Source organism: Sceloporus occidentalis, unplaced genomic scaffold (assembly GCF_023333645.1).
Source record: "Sceloporus occidentalis isolate IW3139 unplaced genomic scaffold, rSceOcc1.0.p SCAF_2, whole genome shotgun sequence".
Classification (NCBI taxonomy): Eukaryota; Metazoa; Chordata; class Lepidosauria; order Squamata; family Phrynosomatidae; genus Sceloporus; species Sceloporus occidentalis.
Window position 1 is genome coordinate 148,507,532 of NW_028316982.1, and position 17,626 is coordinate 148,525,157.

Below are 17,626 nucleotides of genomic sequence, written 5' to 3' on the forward strand. Positions count from 1 at the left end.
CTTTACTAACCTGTCTCCATAGCTGTCTAGTCCCCTCACCAAGATTAGGGTTGGGGATTATGCATCATGCCAGATGTTGCTGGGCTGCAAGTCCCATAATCTCTAGGTATCATAATCAAACATTGCCAGCATGGTGTAATGGTGTGAGCATTGGACAATGACTCTGGAGACCAGAGTTTGAATCCCAGCTCAGCCATGTAAACCCACTGGGTGACCTTGGGCAAGTCACACTATCTCACTCTCAAAGGATGGCAATGGCAAAGCCCTTCTGAAGAAAGTTGCCAAGAAAACCCTGTGATAGGTTGACCTTAGGGCTGCCACAAATCAGAAATTACTTAAAGCTACACAGCAGCAGCAGCAGCAGCAGCAGCAACAACAACAACAACATCTAGAGGGTCACATGATTCCCAACCTTGATCTAGGTGAGAATGAATATGGGTTAGTGGGTTGCCATAATTGTCCACTTTTACCAGGGACAAAATGTGGAACAAATTCAAGACCAAACTATAGGACAACTGCAGGACAAAACTCAGCCCAAAATGTAGGACATTGAAGAAAAATGGTGGACCTTAAATGTCCTACATTTTGAGCTGAGTTTTGTCCTGCAGTTGCCCTACAGTTTGGTCTTGAATTTGTCCTACATTTTGTCCCTGGTAAAAGTGGACAATTATGGCAGCCCTAGTTAGTGAAGAGTTGTAAACTGGTTTGCATATGTTGCTATTAGATAGTTGGGTGGGGAAATAAGAACTAGATTTAGGGCCAGTCCTATTAAAGTGTTCCAGATCAATGTAAAGACACAAGTAAATGTGCTATCTACACTCACTTCTCATGAGTTTCCATTAGTCCTCTACATGTGGAGGATGACTTTCTAAATTGAAGATCCTCCCTATAGTTGTTTTCCAAATCACATGACAAGACTGCTTGGATCATGAAGACTCTTCAAACAGGGAAGACTTACCCATTGAGAAGGGTGGTCTGCATGTATTGGAGGCAACATGAATAAAAGCAGTTGTGGTGGTTCTAGCACACTGCTCTAAATAAATTTGGAATCCCTGAAGAGGACTTACACCCTGTGTAAAGGATATATAGTGCACCCTTGGCATCCCCTGGGGTTTGATTATACAACCACCATGAATACAAAATCTCTGGATGCTCCTATAAGCATTCTAGTTGCAATAAATGCAATGGTATAGTAAAATGATGGTCCTTATGTGCAATGGTAAAATCAAGGTTTGCTTTTTGGAATTTATATATTTTTCAAATATTTTCAAGCCATGGATGTTTGAATCTATGGATAAAGAACATGTGGATACAGAGAGCTGACTATAGTCTGTTCTGTATGTTTAACACTTAGATTTAAGTGTACAGAGGGGACATTTTTGTTCTGTCAATGGGAGCTTTGCTCTAACCCTAACTGGCACATGGGGAGGAATCTGTCAAGATTGTAGTGTGGGAAGGAAGGGTTAACACACCTTTCCTTCTGCTGTGGTGAATTCAGACTGGGCCATTGTATGATTCCTTTTAAATATAAAAAGAGAACCTATAGACTGGAGTCAAATGCTATGCAGTTAAGATAATGTATCATCTGACAGTTATTTTTCTTTTTCTTGCTCTCTTTTCAGGAAAATCTTTTGAGTGGTATACAGCTTTCCAGGTGACTGATAGCACTAGCTTATCTAACTGAGCGAGCAGCAACACTTGTAATTTAAGCCTTTAAGACTCATAAGCAATGTTTAGGTTTATTTTAGTCCTGTTTCAGCTTTTCAACAAATAAAAATGTCTGCACATTTTAAATTGTTCTGTTAACAAAGATGAATATGAAAACAGGTTTCATATGTTTAGAAGCCATGACCAGTCAGGTCAACAAAGCTGTTTTATGAATCCTGTAGCAATAATGCCAATTTTTAAATTGTTGGAACAATTTTATATTGGGAAAGTATATATATTTACAGTAGCATGAGATGCTGGGAGAAGCTGCATTTTAGTGCTGTATTACCCTTAAGGATTTTTATGCATTTCTCCAACTATGCCTGATTCCTTGTACTCCACAACTGTGAAGCTCTTATTGCTAGATTGTGCCAACTTTATGATGGTCTCCATTTGTCTGGCCTAGGAATGTGAAGAATACTTATTAATAAGCACCTCCTCAATGAAAAAGGCTGTCTTGACATGCAAATAAAAAGGAAAAAAGGCACACGATTTGTTGCACTGCAAGCTTTGCATACACCTCAACATTTCCCAGGTAAAAACTGGGACAAGCATGGCGAAGCAACATTAGAGTGGGCTCCAGGTGGCAAAAGTTATGAATGATGGAGTAGATACAAGCTAGGAGATGTTGCAGCAGTTTGTTTTTGCCTGAACCTATTGAGAAGAACAAGACTCTTTTGCCCTACTCTTTCTGAGTTAAGTATAAACTGTGTTTTCATTTTGAAAACAGTTTGTACCAATCAAAGTAAGCTGAGGACAGACAGAGAAAGTGGGAAGAGGAAAGAGAAATTGGAACATTTGAAAAGCAGCTTTAAAATGTGATGACAGAGGATCAATTGGGACTGTCACTACGAAATCAGGACAGTTGGACGATACGGACTTGGTTGGGGAAAATTTGCTTAAACAAAAATACTGATGTTTTTTTCTTGTACAGAAATCCCTTCCTGCAAAGTAATGTTTTTGATACAATAAATTATCATGTAAATATTTCATTGTTTCTGGACCTTCTGTTACAGCTTTAAATATTCATTGATATTAAAAAAGAAAAGAAAAGTGTTATCAATAACATAATTTGGTTCCAATGGATTACTTGAAAACATTGATTCATTTCATCCAGAACTTGGGTAGACTTCCAGCTTTGCATGTCTGCGTAGCTACATTGGCATTACATTCATTTTCTGAGTAATATCTTTACCTCTGCCAACAGCTAAATGAAAGTTATCTGCAAAAATGCTGGATAGTTTCCCATCCACCTCTCTCACTTCTTTGCCAGTTAGGTTTTGTCATACACAAAAAGACAGAAGATAACTCCCTTTTTTGCTGGCGGTGGAGAATAAATATTTTCACATTTACCTAAGCAAAGACTGTTAATGTACAAAATTATATTTCTTTTCTCCATGCCTGGTTCCCAACACAAGCTCAAGAGGTAAAATTGCTCATCCATTCTATCCAATCTTTCATAGCTCACCGATGCTGTATACTTCTTCATTTCAATGCAGCTCGTATAAGTTACGTTGTGTTTCATATGATGGGAACTGCATATGATGTTTGTTATTAGAAGGGTTGACAGCTGTCTGACAGAAGGAACCTGCCTGCAATTCAATCCCTCTTGAAGGAAGTTCTGAAAATTATCTGTTTCAGCAAAGCTGAATGTATGATAAATTAGAGTGCTTCTTCCCAAATGGGAGCAAAGTGTGTTACTCTAACATTACAGTGCCTTGGATTAGTTGTTGTTATACCATCAAAATAAAATCATGCTTGGAGAATAATTAGGAATGGCTAAAAATTAGTGACAGATGAATAATGGTGTTTTCTAGGACTGAGCTGTCTTTTCATCTCCACCCCCCACCCCCCTTCATCTGTAGGCATGGAAAACAGAGTCTCTGAGAAGTTATTCTTTCTAATGACAATTGTTTTTCTTTCTTTTTTTCATTTATTTTTGCCATGATTGCTGCTGGCCACCAAATACCATTTCCATCCCAGAATACCTCTGAATCAAGGCACCCTCCTGAAGAAACTATGGTTGGGAAAAGATAACAAGCATCAATAGATGCTGCTATATCATCATTATTTTGTCATGGCATAACTGTTTCAGAAGAATTTGAAAGGTAACAGACATTTTAACCAGCAGTCATTGTGGGGAACTTTACAGCAGTGGTCCCCAAACTTAGATCATCCAGGTGTTATGGACTTCAGCTCTCAGAGGTCCCAGCCCATTTGGCCAATAGTGAAGAATTCTGGAAGCTGAAGTCCATAAAATCCGGAGGACCAAAGTTTGAGAACTATTGGTCTACAGCCACAGATGGCAACAAAAATAAATTTTAAAAGGGAGGAGGCAGGAACCACTAATGATGGCAACTGTAAACCCCTTCAATCTCATTACCACCCTGAAATCACCTACCATTTCCTGTATATTTCTTTTTACCCGTCCCCACAACCAATTTCAAGCTGAGATTTATCATATGGAGAATTTTCATTCCAGGCCTCATATATTCATATTTCCACTAGAAAATGGGTGCTGTTTCCTTCTCTCTGCCATCCCCACTGCTGCCCCAAATGTAGGAAATGAGAACTCAGAAGCATTCTGCTCTTGATTTTGTACACATAATATCACTGCTATTCTCAGACTTGGCTCTTAATCTCGAAGAATCAAGACATGAAAACTGAACATTCTCTCTCCTTGTCTGTGAACCTCCTGAGTACAATGTGCTCATCTCTATGGGCATCACTATCAGGTAGGTGTCATTTACCAATCTGAGGACCCTGGCAAAAGTACTGACTCTGGTTTCTTGATTTGGTTATATAAAGTTTAATCAAGTTTGAACGTATCTATCAGGAAATTGCAAGTTACTTGTAATTGTTTTCTTTTCATAATAACAAAGTTATACCTTAGGCCCACAACCTATTCAGGAACAATTTCACTCCTTTTGCAATACAACTATTTTAAAATTACTTTTATAGTTATAGGAGTGTGGCCCAGGAACAGGAAACTTTGTTCCTGGGAGGCCCTGTGACATCTTCCATGACTAAAACCAAAGGCCAAGAGTTCAGATCGTGCTCCTAAGATTTAAGAAGGCTTCTATGGGTGTAGGCAATCCTTCATGTAATATATTTCCATGCTACTTGTGGAATTAAAGGGTAATAACAGATTAAACTGGGCCTAGAAATATATCAACAGACAATATATTTGGCACAGGATATACATAACAAGACACAAATGCCTAGCTCCTATAAGCATTCTAGTTGCAATAATTTTTTGTGGGTGTTTTGGGCTATGTGACCATGTTCTAGAAGAATTTATTCCTGACATTTTGCCTGCATCTGTGGCTGCATCTTCAGAGAAGAATTGTGGCATGGAGCTGTCTGGGGTATATAAACTGTGTGACCCTTGATTGAGAGGAAATGATTTACATGTTAATCTGTGTGTTGGTTTGCTGGTGAATGGCAAGGCCTCAGGGTGGGAGGATATGCAAGGAGGATTTGTGTCTATTTAATTAGTGATCCATTGTCTGCTGGGAAACCTCCTCACCCTGGATGATGTCTATTTGCATGTGCCGAGTCTTGATTTGGGTGTTTCTCAGGACTGGTAGACAAACTTTGTTTACTTTCAGGGTTTCTTCATTCTTGTTGAAGTTGTCCAGATGTTTCTGGATTTCAATGACTTCCCTGTGCATTCTGACCTGATAGTTGCTGGCATAGTCCAGAATTTCAGTGTTTTCAAATAGCATTTTATGCCCACCTTGGTTTATAATTTGTTCTGCTACTGCTGATTTTTCTGGCTGGCCCAGTGCGCAGTGTCTTTTGTGTTTCTTGATTCACGTTTGAACACTGTGTTTGGTGGCCCCTATGTAGACTTGTCCATAGCTACATGGTATGTTCTCTCCTGTCCTTCACTGAGTGCGGCATTTCTTGGATTTTCTTGGTTGGTCTGTAGACCATTTGGAGGTTGTGTTTCCTTGTCAGTTTCCTATTCTGTCTGTGACTCCTTTGATGTATGGTAAAAATACCTTCCCTTTGGGTGGTTGTTTTTCTTCACTCCTGTGGTGAAGAATGCTCCCCACATATCATCCCACCCTGAGGCCTTGTCATTCACCACACAGTATATATACCCCACACACCTCCATGCCTCCATTTTTTGAAGATGCCAACCACAGATGCAGGTGAAAAGTCAACAATAAATTCTTCTAGAATACGATCACATAGCCCAAAAAACCCATAAAAACCTATGGATGCCAGCAGTGAAACGACTTCTAGTTGCTGTTTTCTGAAGGAATCTCCATTTGGAAATCATATTTTTAGTCAAACTCATGTAAAGCACAGCACAGTAATGAAGACCAAACATAAACAAATCATGCATTACTGAGACACTGTCAACTTTCTCTTGACAAGGCTAAAGCTGGTGAGCCAGCCATAATTTGTAAAAAATCACTCTTAGCCACTGTTGCCACCTTTGGCCTTCATAAATCCGAAAGAATTCCCAAAGGCAATGTGTGGTTCTTTAGAAGGAGTAAAATCCCATCAAGACTCAGCTGCACACAGCCATTGAAGACTGCTTCTATTATTGTTCTCTGCTGGAATTAGAAGCATTCAGTAATGAATCTCAGCTATTAGAAACAAAAGAGCTTGAACATCGGGGCTATATGTATATATCAAGATGAACAACCTACAACATGGATCAAGTTGCTATTGACAAAGGAGACTTTGAAAAAGGGAAGGGTAGGGAAAATGTTGTCATTTGTTTCCCTCGATCCCCATCTCATTTACAAATGCAGAGGTTCAGTACATAGTGCTTTCACCTATGCTGTTTCTCTACACAAATGCCAGTGTCTGTAGGAGGGGGGAATCTCCCCAGTGATTTTACACAATAAGAAAGTTATTGAGCACCAGTACACTTTCTCTCAATCACAGTATCCCAACTATACACATGGCACCCTAGACACTTGCATGCTCCTCACATGTGATACACTTGTGCACACACGGAAAGTATAAAGGCTGGAGAGGATTATGTTTAAAGTCCTGGTCAGGTATTATGACCAAGCTGGTTATAGAAACATGGGAAAAACATAGAAGTACAGTGGATCCTTGATATAAGCTGTGGTTTGGTTCAGGACCCTTCATGGATTCCAAAATCCATGGGCAGTCACATTCCATTATATACAATGGCATAGTAATGTGGTATCCATATAAAAAGGCAAAATCAAGTTTTTGTTGTGGGGGGAGGGCATATTTTCAAGACATGAATTATTGAATCCATGGATGCAGAATCCGTGGACATGGAGGAATAAAAAGATGTTGGATGCAATACACAGAAGAGTTATATAAAAGAGCTGACAATATGAAGGAGACATGGAATGAAGACCCATATGAAGATGAACCCCTATTTCTAAAAAGTGAGGTGGAAGCTGCAATACTGAAATTGACGAAAAACAAATCAACAAGAACAGATATATCCCAATCGAACTGCTGCAATCCACACTGACAGAGTCAGTGACAGTGCTAACTAACATATGCCAACATATATGGAAAACAAAATGATGTCCGACAGATTGGAAACAATCAATATACATCCCCATACACAAAAAAAAGGAGACACAAAAGAACACAGCAACTATAGAGCCATAGCACTGATCTCCAACACAAGCAAAATTATGCTCAAAATTCTGCAACATAGATTGCAACCATACATGGAGAGAAAAATCCGAGGCCCAAGCAGGGTTCGGAAAAGGAAGAGGCACTAGGGATCACACTGCAAACATACGATGGCTAATGGAGTGAATGAGGGAAAATTCCAAAAGAAAATCAGCATGTGCTTTATAGACAATAGCAAAGCCTTTGATTGTATAGATCATGCCCTTAAAAACATGGGAGTGCCAACACATCAGACAGTCCTGATGAGGAATCTGTATTCAGGACAAAAGGCTACTGTCAAAACAGAACATGGAGAAACAGAATGGTTCCCAATTGCAAAGGGGTCAGACGAGGCTGCATCTTATCATCCTACCTGTTCAACTGTCTTATCCACAGGATCTCCATGGGTTGAGATCGATACGAGGGCAGTTTACAACAAAATGGGGAGGTGGGAAATGATTAAGCAATGTGTAATGCATTCTGAAAATGACACCAAGCTCTAAACATGCTTCAAGGGCAAAGAATGATACATGATGTCTCCATCTCCAGTGTTGCTGACTCACCTCCCTTGTTCTCTTTCTCTTTCCTGAATGGAAGGTTCAGTACTGAAACAGAGTAGAATCTCATGACATTTTCAAGATTCCCAGTTGTACCCAGGATGTCCCCATCTTGAAATTCTACACAACCCCAAATGAACCTGTGCTCCCTAGATGTTATTAGACTGCATCCTATGTCATTCCTTCCCATTGGAAGGAATACTGTCTGAGGATGGTGGGAGTTAGACTTCAACAACATCTGGAAATTGGAACAAAGGTTCCTAACACCTGGATTATATGCTCACTTATCCTTGGATGAAAGACCAGGCTGCTAAGAACAGCATCTAATTTGATGGCTGTTCTTGAATCTCTTTCAGTTGACTTACAACAGAGAATTGCATTTTTGGATAACAGAACATAAGCAGATTCTCAGTCATCGGCACCATTCCCTGTCTTTTCTCCTAACAGCAACAAAGAAATTACATATTTTTCCTCACTGTGCTTTCCTTCACCTCTATTTTTCATCACCTCTGCATTTCTACAAAGTCTCTAAACCCAACACATCACACTCATGCTGTTCTGTAGACAAAACAAGTTCACCTGTGCGTTTTCTGTCAAAATAAAGATGTCAAGATTTCTCTACATTTATTTATTTATTTATTTATTTACCTTGCCCTTCATACCAGAGCTCTGCCTTTTTGCTCATTGTACAATTTGTTTTCTACGAACGTATAGGAAAAAGGCAGCAAGATTAGGCAGAACAAAGGTAGCAAGATTAGGCAGGCACTTCAAGAGAAGTAATTGCTATTTTTGTGGCAAAGAAAAAACCATACCACTCTCAGCAGCCAACAGGATTTGTTTTGAATGGGAAAGTGTAAGATATTTGTAAGATATTTCTCTAGTACTTAATTTTTTTTAAAAAAAAAATCCTGTGGCTACAGTAAATCAGATGAAGGACACTTTCCTATCAATTTCTTTTATCTCCCTTTTTCTCTTTTCTCCTTATCAGTATTGTGGTTTTCTACACTCTGTTGCTTTTCACTTCACTCTTTACTCTCTCACCTGGACTTTTCTATGTTGCAAGCAAATAAGAATCTTTTGGGGACATGTGTGTGTTTGTGCCTTCAAGTCATCTGTCAACTTATGGTGACCCCTTAAATTTCATGGTGTTTCTTAGGCAAGGAATATATTGCACCAAATTGGTGACTGAATTACAGTGCTAAAAATGAAAATTTCCCTTTCTTATTTATCAGTGTGATTGATGAGTGTGCACATACCTTTATGTTGCCTGTCAACATATGACAAACCCATGGATTTTATATGATTTCCATAGGCAAGGAATAAACTCCACTAAATTGCTGAGTGAATTACAATAGAGTTTACATTTTCTGGAAATGAAAGTTTTCCTTTCTCATTTATCAGTGTGATGTGTGTATGTGCATGTACCTTCAAGTCACCTGTCAACTTATGGCAAACTTGTGAATTTCATAGGGTTTTCTTAGGCAAGGAATACTCAAGTGTGGTTTTGTCAGTTCCTTTTCTGGAGGTATAACCTACAGCACCTTGTGTTTGTTGGCGATCTTCCACCCAACTACTAACCAGAGCTGATTTTGCTTAGCTTCCAAGATCAGATAAAACCTGGTGACTTTGGGGTATTTTGATGGGCATTATGATACCTCCTTTTTTATTCTGTGGAAGGAAAGAGTTTGGCATATTTTTTAGTATGAATTATGGGGCTGATGGTTTGCCTGTTCCTTCGATGGCTCTCTGATTGCCTCCTTTCCCCCAATCTTAGGATAAAAATGAAGCATGGTCCATTATATCTTTATATTTGTAAGGGACATATCAGCTTGAAGCTATAATTTCAAGTGCACAATACTCTCATGCTTTCTCTCTCCCCCCTGCTAGTTTTGTTATCACAAACTCAAACCAAACATTGCAGTGTGCTTCTCTCTCTCTCTCTCTCTCTCTCTCTCTCTCACACACACACACACACATAGAGAAAAACATCTAGAAATTTAACTTTATAATGTGACACTGAGAGAGATTTCATGAAAATGTCTCCAAGGCGAAACAATGATCTTTTCCTACAGACTGCAGTAACTTTGATTGAAGCCTGTGAGTGACAACTGTGTAAAGGTGTTCAGTCAGTATGTCCTATTTTCAATTTGGTAAATGCTGAACTTTTCTGAACTTGTCATAAAGTTCTATTTTTCTCCCCTCCCATCCCCTCCTTTCCCAGTCATTCCTACCTATGAAGAGATTCCATTCAGTATCCAAATCAGCTTGGTTGGCAAGGCAGCCCTTCATTACGTTGAGGCAGTAGTTGTTGCAAGGTTTCACAGTGGGAAGTCCCCGGCAGTAAGGGCAGTACAACATCTTCATTAGTGCACGGATGCATCCTGGGGTAGGGCTGACCTATAGAGTTTAAGGGCAAGGGAAAAAAATAAAACAAAGAAAGTCAATTTCCTATTTCCATCCAGAGACCTGAAGAGTGAAAAACACAGCCCTCAGGCAATAAAACCACAACTGGTGCTTGGTGACAAGAACTTAACCCTTCACATTTCCTTCCGGTGGAAGTCATACTGTCCTGCCAATTACTGAAGCAGATATCAGCAATTCCAAGGCAAGTGGAAGTAAATACGCCAGCACTGATGCTGTTATTTGTGATATTTAAAGCCTGTTTTCTTGGGGAGACAGAGGCTGCATTTCTGCACTGCAGAAATAATGAAATTTGACACCACTTTAACTGCCATGGCTCAATCGTATTGAATCCTGGGAACTGTAGTTTGTTGGGATACCAGGGCTCTCTGACATAGAAGGCTCACAAAATTACAAATCCCATAATTCCATGGCAGGCCTCATTCCCACTTATAAATAAATCAGTTTGCGATCCAAATTGATGAATCGGTTTGATAGTGGAGTGTGGTTCATACTATATTTGCCCCGGTCACATTTTCTTGTAAGATAACCCACTTCTCATTCACATTGACTGATAAATCAATTAAAATGAAGCCCCTTCAGTGGGTTGCTGATCACTAATCACATCATAGAAAATTGCATTGAATCAATTTATTGCAAAAGATGCAGAAAAAATGAGCATCAAAAAGATGTGTATTAAATGCAATTTAATGCAATGGTACTATCTAGCTAGTTTGTCTTCTTTGGTTTTAACGCTTGTTGTAGATTTTATAGTGTTTTAAAGTATTGGGTTATTTTTATGATGTTTTTATACTGTATGTTTTTATATTGCATATTGTGTTACATTTTTTTCCTTGCTGTACCCCGCTTTGATCTATTTTTGGAAAAGCGGGTTATAAATAAAAATTATTATTATTATTATTATTATTATTATTATTATTATTATTATTAAATGGGCCTAGCACAGGGCCCCCCTTGCCAAACCACTTCAGCGATTCAGCTCAAGTGTGAACAAGGATAATTTTAACCATTTCAAACCGGTTAGCAAACTGGCTTATAATGCAGTGGGAATGAGGCCGCAGTTAAGGTAGTGTCAAACTGCAGAGTGCTTCATCCACCCGTACGTATTTATTCTTGTTAGCTTGCAAATGCTTCTATTCAAGTCAATGTTTTTAGGAAATCAGTGTTTAAATATAGCAAAAATGATGCTGCCCAACTTACCAGGTCGGCGTTGTTGCTGGGGCAGAAGGCACCCTAGCCTACGCAATTGCTGCTGTCTTTCCCCAGCAGCCTTTGGGCTGGTGAGAAGGCCCACCATTGGCTGCTGGGGCGGAAAGGGCAGCTCTTTTGCACCGGGTGCTGGGACTACATGTCCCAGCTTGCACTGCAAAAGGCCATGATTGGCTGGCTCAGACCCCCGAGCGCAGCCTATTGGTGGTAGGGGCCTGGGAAGCACTGCCTCCGCTCTTTCCAGGCCCCCTATTGTTTTAGGGCAGCAACATAGGTCCTGGATCTGGTGGGCATGGTTTCCAGGGCTCCATAGCACTGGATCAGGAGTCCATTGGACCCAGGAGCACTGCGGGCAGGTGGTGTGGCCACTGCGGGGGCCACATCAAGTGATTATCTCCCAGTGACTAGGGACTCATTGGAATATGTGACTGACCGGTTGCATATATGCGAGAGGGCGTTTCCATTGCCCCTACATCATCCCGATTCTTAGTCGTGACCAAGCAACCTTACATCAGTCAACCGGGTTGTTGATTGATGTTTCCAGATCCAGACGTTATTCTTTGGGCCAACCCTACCCTTTGTGTTGTTTGCTAATCAAGTTGTGGCCTTTTCCTCCAATTCTGTGTTGTTGCTTTGGAGACCAGGGTTCAAACCCTTGTTCAGCCATGGCTGACCTTGAGCAAGTCACATTCTCTCAATCTCAGAGGGAGGAAAAAGCAAATTCTCTCTGAACAAATCTTGCAAAGCAAGCCCCATGGCAGATTTGTTCTATGGTTGCCATTAGGGGAGAAATGATGTGAAGGCATGCAATACATCAAGAAGGTCTTGATATAAAATATCAATGAGTCACTGTTGTATGTGTTTACTCAGGTGTAGTTCTGGATTAAACCACTCTTTTTTGAAAAAATCATCCACCCCATTTGTATTTCAATTATTATTTTTTAAATTTTCGTACAACTAAGAATATGAAGACATTTTGCTAACATCACATGTTACGACAGGCTGTCCTAAGATAGTGACACCACTTCTCAAGGATTTTCATTCTGATCTATACATTAGTCTAGGGAACATTGATTATATACTTGAAATGTATTCTGAACAAAACCTCCCTGCATCCTTAATTCAGGAGAGCTAAAAATCAGCACTCTCCTGGCTGACTGTGAGCTAAAGTGCAGTTAAAAGGGTCATACCAATCAGCCCTATGTCTTCACTATATAACTTTGAAGAGGGAGCAGCAAGGACATGTACAGGCACAATGCATTAAATGTCATTATCTACATTTCTGCTTTGAGAGTCCATAAAGGAAGTCAGCCACGATCCTTTTCTGGCAATACTGAGCCGATTTGTGTTTGTGTTTACTGGGTTACACAATCATCCTTTCAGATCCATATGCTCCCTGTGTTCTTTTAACTCATTATCTTAGCAGAATGTAGTTGCTTCCTGCTTATTAGGGAAAGCACATGCCATTTAGCAAATAATGCTGTTTTGATGGTAAGAAAAAAAATCCTCTTGTTTTGTCTTTCTTTTAAAACTAAATTTGCTCTCTGCTTGACACAAAATATTTTCCCCCCATTGACAATTGCTTATCTTTTCCAAGTTCAGAGCATTACTGCTGGTTTAGCCGAACAAGCTTGCAATTTTCTGTGCTGGGGAGCAGCTAGGGGCTGATCTAGAGATACATGGCTCTTTAATCTCCCAGTGCTAATCCCTGGCTTTCAAAAGAGAGGATGCTGTTCCATATTTCCCAGTGTATAACTGACAGTTTAAGCTTTGGAATACATAGAAATACTCTTTTCTTGCCAGTCTTCAGCTTCCTTTCTTCCCTGGTCATGTTCTCCTTTAGCTGCAGAGCTTTAATTTCGAGATAAGTAACTTTCATTCAGGAAAAAGCAGCTCCCAAGGAGTATGAGGATTGGTGGAGGCAATGGCAGTTGTGGGTCCCATGTCTGTGGTAAGGTGAATCAGCTCTGTGTTCTCATCTAAACATGAAATAATCTTTCCAAGATTCCGAACCTATCTTAGGGCAACCAACATCCACTGAGTGGAGAAACTCCGGTGGCTGCAGAACTCACTGGAAGCTACATGGGTATTTGGGGCAATGGTGGGTGAGGAGGAGACCACAACTTGGGAAAGTTACTGTTTGAACTCTGGTTCGCCAAATCCCCTACTAGCATGCCAAGGGGGGCTAGGGGATTTGGTGACTTGCAGTCCAGAAAGTAACTCTGGCCAGAACACACACCCCCATTCATATTCAGAGAATCAGGCATGTGTTTGCGTGCATGATTGCAGACACATTTGCCTCTAGGATCTGCTGGAGTGAGATGAGATTAAAGTCTGCTAAATTATCCTTTGACAGTGAAGAAAGCTGATAGGACCAAAATCAACACATCTGAGATGTGATGCTAGAGAAGAGTTCTGTGATACCATCAATGGCTGAAAAGACAAACAAATGGGTCCTAGAGCAACTCAAACCTCAACACTCCCTAGAAGCGAAGATGACCAAATTGAGGCTGTTGTACTTCAGCCACATCATGAGAAGGCAAGACTCACTTGAAAAGGCAATGATGCTTGGACAGGTAGATGGCAGTAGGAAGATAGAAAGACTGCATACCAAATGGATGGATAAATCAAGGAGGACACATTATTGAGTCTGCAAGATCTGAGGATAGGCTGTCTTTGAGGTGTCTCATTTACAGGATTACCATGAGTCAGGGCCCACTTGAAGACAGTTAACAACAACAAGAAAAATTATCCTGATTAGTTCTACTGTTTCCCCAATGCTAACAGTAGGGCCAGGATAATAACGTATTCCCTGCTGAGAACATATTAAATACCAGATCTCCCTGTATTGCCTGGCTGTTGTTTAATCAAACATTTACATTACATGCATTTTGCTCCATTAAGGAGCCCATCAAGTCAAGACTGGTACTTCAATTGTCGGCAACCATCCCTATAAATGGCAATCACAGTATCCATACTTTGGATGTTACAAACACAGGCTCGCCATCTAATTTACAGTAAAAAGGGAGCTACAGCCATTTATAAGTATCAGTCCAGTGTAACTGTATGATGTTCATGTGTTTGTATAAACACATGTTAGTTTCATTCATGTTTCATTCATGTTTTATAGTTTTACTAATACACTGGAGGGAGTGCTAGGGATGTAATTCTTTGCTAATTTGATTCTTGGAGAAATTTTAGCTATTTTCTTTCCACTGCACAGTTTTCAAAGACTGCAGTTCAAAACTTACTCTGTGCAGACTTTCCCCCAAAGGAACAGCATTTTCTGTGCAGAAAATAATACTTATGTGTAGATATATTACTTTCTGCATAGAAAACACAGTTTTCTGTGCAAATGAATCATCTCTGAATTTTGAAATGCAAAGATTCTCATCACTCCAGGTTTCCCATTATCAATACTTCCCAACACTTGAGAAACATATTTTTTCATTTTTAAAAACTAATCTTTCCATTCCTAGTGGGTGCACAACCAAACATGTCACAATGGAAGCATCTCTTATGTGTAAGATATATTTTAGCTTTAAGCAAGCAGTTGTTTAATGTTCACATTCTGATTCCAATTTCACTCAGAATCCACCTACAGCATATATACTATGTCTATGGATAGCTGAAGCTCAAGCTATTTTACTCAGTGCTTATGAGCAAATGAATTACAAAGGCTCATGGTAAAATAAATGCGGTATTCTTAAACACAGCCCAAAACTCTTCACTGTTGAGTTTAGAACAATACTGCATCCCTGTTAAAGCCAGATTTCCAGAGCTCTACATACGCTAGTGTTAAAAATGTATGATTAAGAGGAAGAGAGAATGGCAGATAATCAAACAAGAAATATAGATTCCAGGAAACTGCTTAAAAAAAGAGCAAATTGGCAACAGAAAAAGAACTTGATTATGAACTTAATTAAAACAGGATTGGACAAATGTTGATAAGAGAACATAGTGCAGACCTTTTATGTAGGGCAGTTGGACATCAGATGTGAGACTCAAGCCAAGACATATTTAAAGTATATTACAAAGTCAGGCAAGAAGTATTGCTTTTACTTTTCCTGTTTTCCATAGAGACCACACACTAGTTCTTTTTTGAGATGTAAACCTTGTGCCATAATTCTTAGCCCACTGATGTCAGCCTGTATAAACAAAAACACTTATCACAGGATTCAGTGGTGCAAGAACTTTCCACTTTAGTGAACAAGTTATCCCACTTTCCAACAATCTTCAGACAAACCGATCTTGGAACTTGACTGTAATGAGATAGGAGCCTTTCAGATGCGTAGCTTTAAACCCCAGTGTCCTGAGACACAAATGACAAATTGTTCTAACATCCAGTAGAGAAAGCAGCACTTTTTTTTTTGCTGTTTCGAAGGAAAGTAATATTGTGCTAGGATACCAAAGAGACTGGGGTTCTGCCATCAGTTACTCTCTAGCTTGTAATGTTGCTTAATGTGTCTTTCACAACACAAAAGTATGGTGAAATTCAGTGTCAGGTAGGTGGACCTTTGTTCATTGTACTTCCTCTCACTCTCCTCTCTGTTGAAAACTATCACTGGAATGTTTTCTGTATTTATGAAGGAGCTGCTCAGAGAAGATATCTAATGCCTTACTTTCTTAAGGGACTAAGGCCTGTTACAGACAGGCCAAATAAAGCTGCTTCGAGTCACTTTGGAGGTATGGTATTTCAATGATGCATGCATCCTAAGAGTCCAAATGCCACACCAAAGCCACGCTCTGGTCCTAAGGACTGGAGTGCAGCTTTGGTGTGGCTTTTGGACTCTTAGGACTCATACATCATTGAAATACCATACCTCCAAAGTGACTCGAAGCAGCTTTATTTTGGCCTGTCTGTAACAGGCCTAAGAGTGTGTTTGCACTGTAGAAACAATATAGTTTGACACCACTTCAAGTATTGTCCCCCCATCTTATGGAATCCTAGGAGCTGCAGTTTTACAAGGTCTTTAGCCTTCTCTGCCAAAGAGTGCTGGTGCCTCACAAAACTACAACTCCCAGGATTCTGTAGGATGGAGCCATTGCAATTAAAGTGGTGTCAAATTGCATTATTTTGACAGTGTAGATGGACCTTCAGTCTTTTCTCTTTGTAATATTCCACTTCCCCCCAGTCTTGGCTGCATAACCCAGCTAGGAGATAAGACCTTAAAATTACTACTACATTAAACCTTACATGCACCTGCTCCCTCCCAAATTCTGCTCTGCTCTACAGGATTCCCAACACTCCAGAATAATTTCTGAGTGGCCGTGGGAGTAGGAGCTATACTGAGGGAAAGTGACCTACTATCAGGAAAGACTAACTGAATACAATTTTATAGGCCCTTTGAACCCCACATCGCACTATTTTGCTTCCAGCCAATAGCCTAGACCTTTTTGATGGAGTTTGACATGAACCATGCATTATCACTGTCAGAGCACTACAAGAAGTGTTTCCTGAACATTAACACACTACACACAGTAGATGAGTGTTTTCTCAAGAGTAACTGAAGACAGATCTGCTTGAATTAAAAGCAAGCAAAGAGGTTTTTATAAGTGCCATCAAGAGTATGCATAGGCTGGAACATTCAGTGGTGTAAATATTACTTGAGAAAATACACTATCTAAAGAAGAACTTACTGTTATGTTTACAAATTCAGTTCTTCCGTGTGTAATACCAACCTGGTAGTGGCAATCCAAGAAATGCTAGTGTCATTAAGCCTGCAATGATACACCCATTTACCTGGGCATAAGCTCAACTGAATTCAATGTGATTTACTTCTGATATATTGACATGTTTAGATGTGTTTTGCCATGCTGTGACTCTGAATACATTGATTAAATAAGGTCCATTTCACAACTGTTCTGAATTCTTCTTCATATGCTATGACGCAGAACATATGGAAGGAGATGTAGAAAAATCTATTGATCCCCACCCTCCACTATGACCCACCATGTTGATGTGAGAAGTCAGCTGGAAGTTGTAATTATATGAATGATAGTGACTGGGAACTGTCACTACACAGACAGAAATCTTTTTGGAGGATTGTGGCCAAGGTCAGCTAAAGGTGGTTTTGCTTACTTCCACACTCACCTTTTTTTTA

General features: G+C 39.8%; 1 protein-coding gene across 1 annotated transcript in view; it reads right to left on the bottom strand.

Annotated features, from left to right (window-relative positions):
* Window positions 1-17,626, bottom strand: part of GPC6 (glypican 6) — a 917,335-nt gene that overhangs the window by 233,287 nt on the left and 666,422 nt on the right. Inside the window, exon 4 of the mRNA XM_089508392.1 lies at window positions 10,124-10,289. Within this exon, the coding sequence (XP_089364518.1) occupies window positions 10,124-10,289 (166 nt within the window). The remainder of the gene's footprint in view (window positions 1-10,123; window positions 10,290-17,626) is intronic.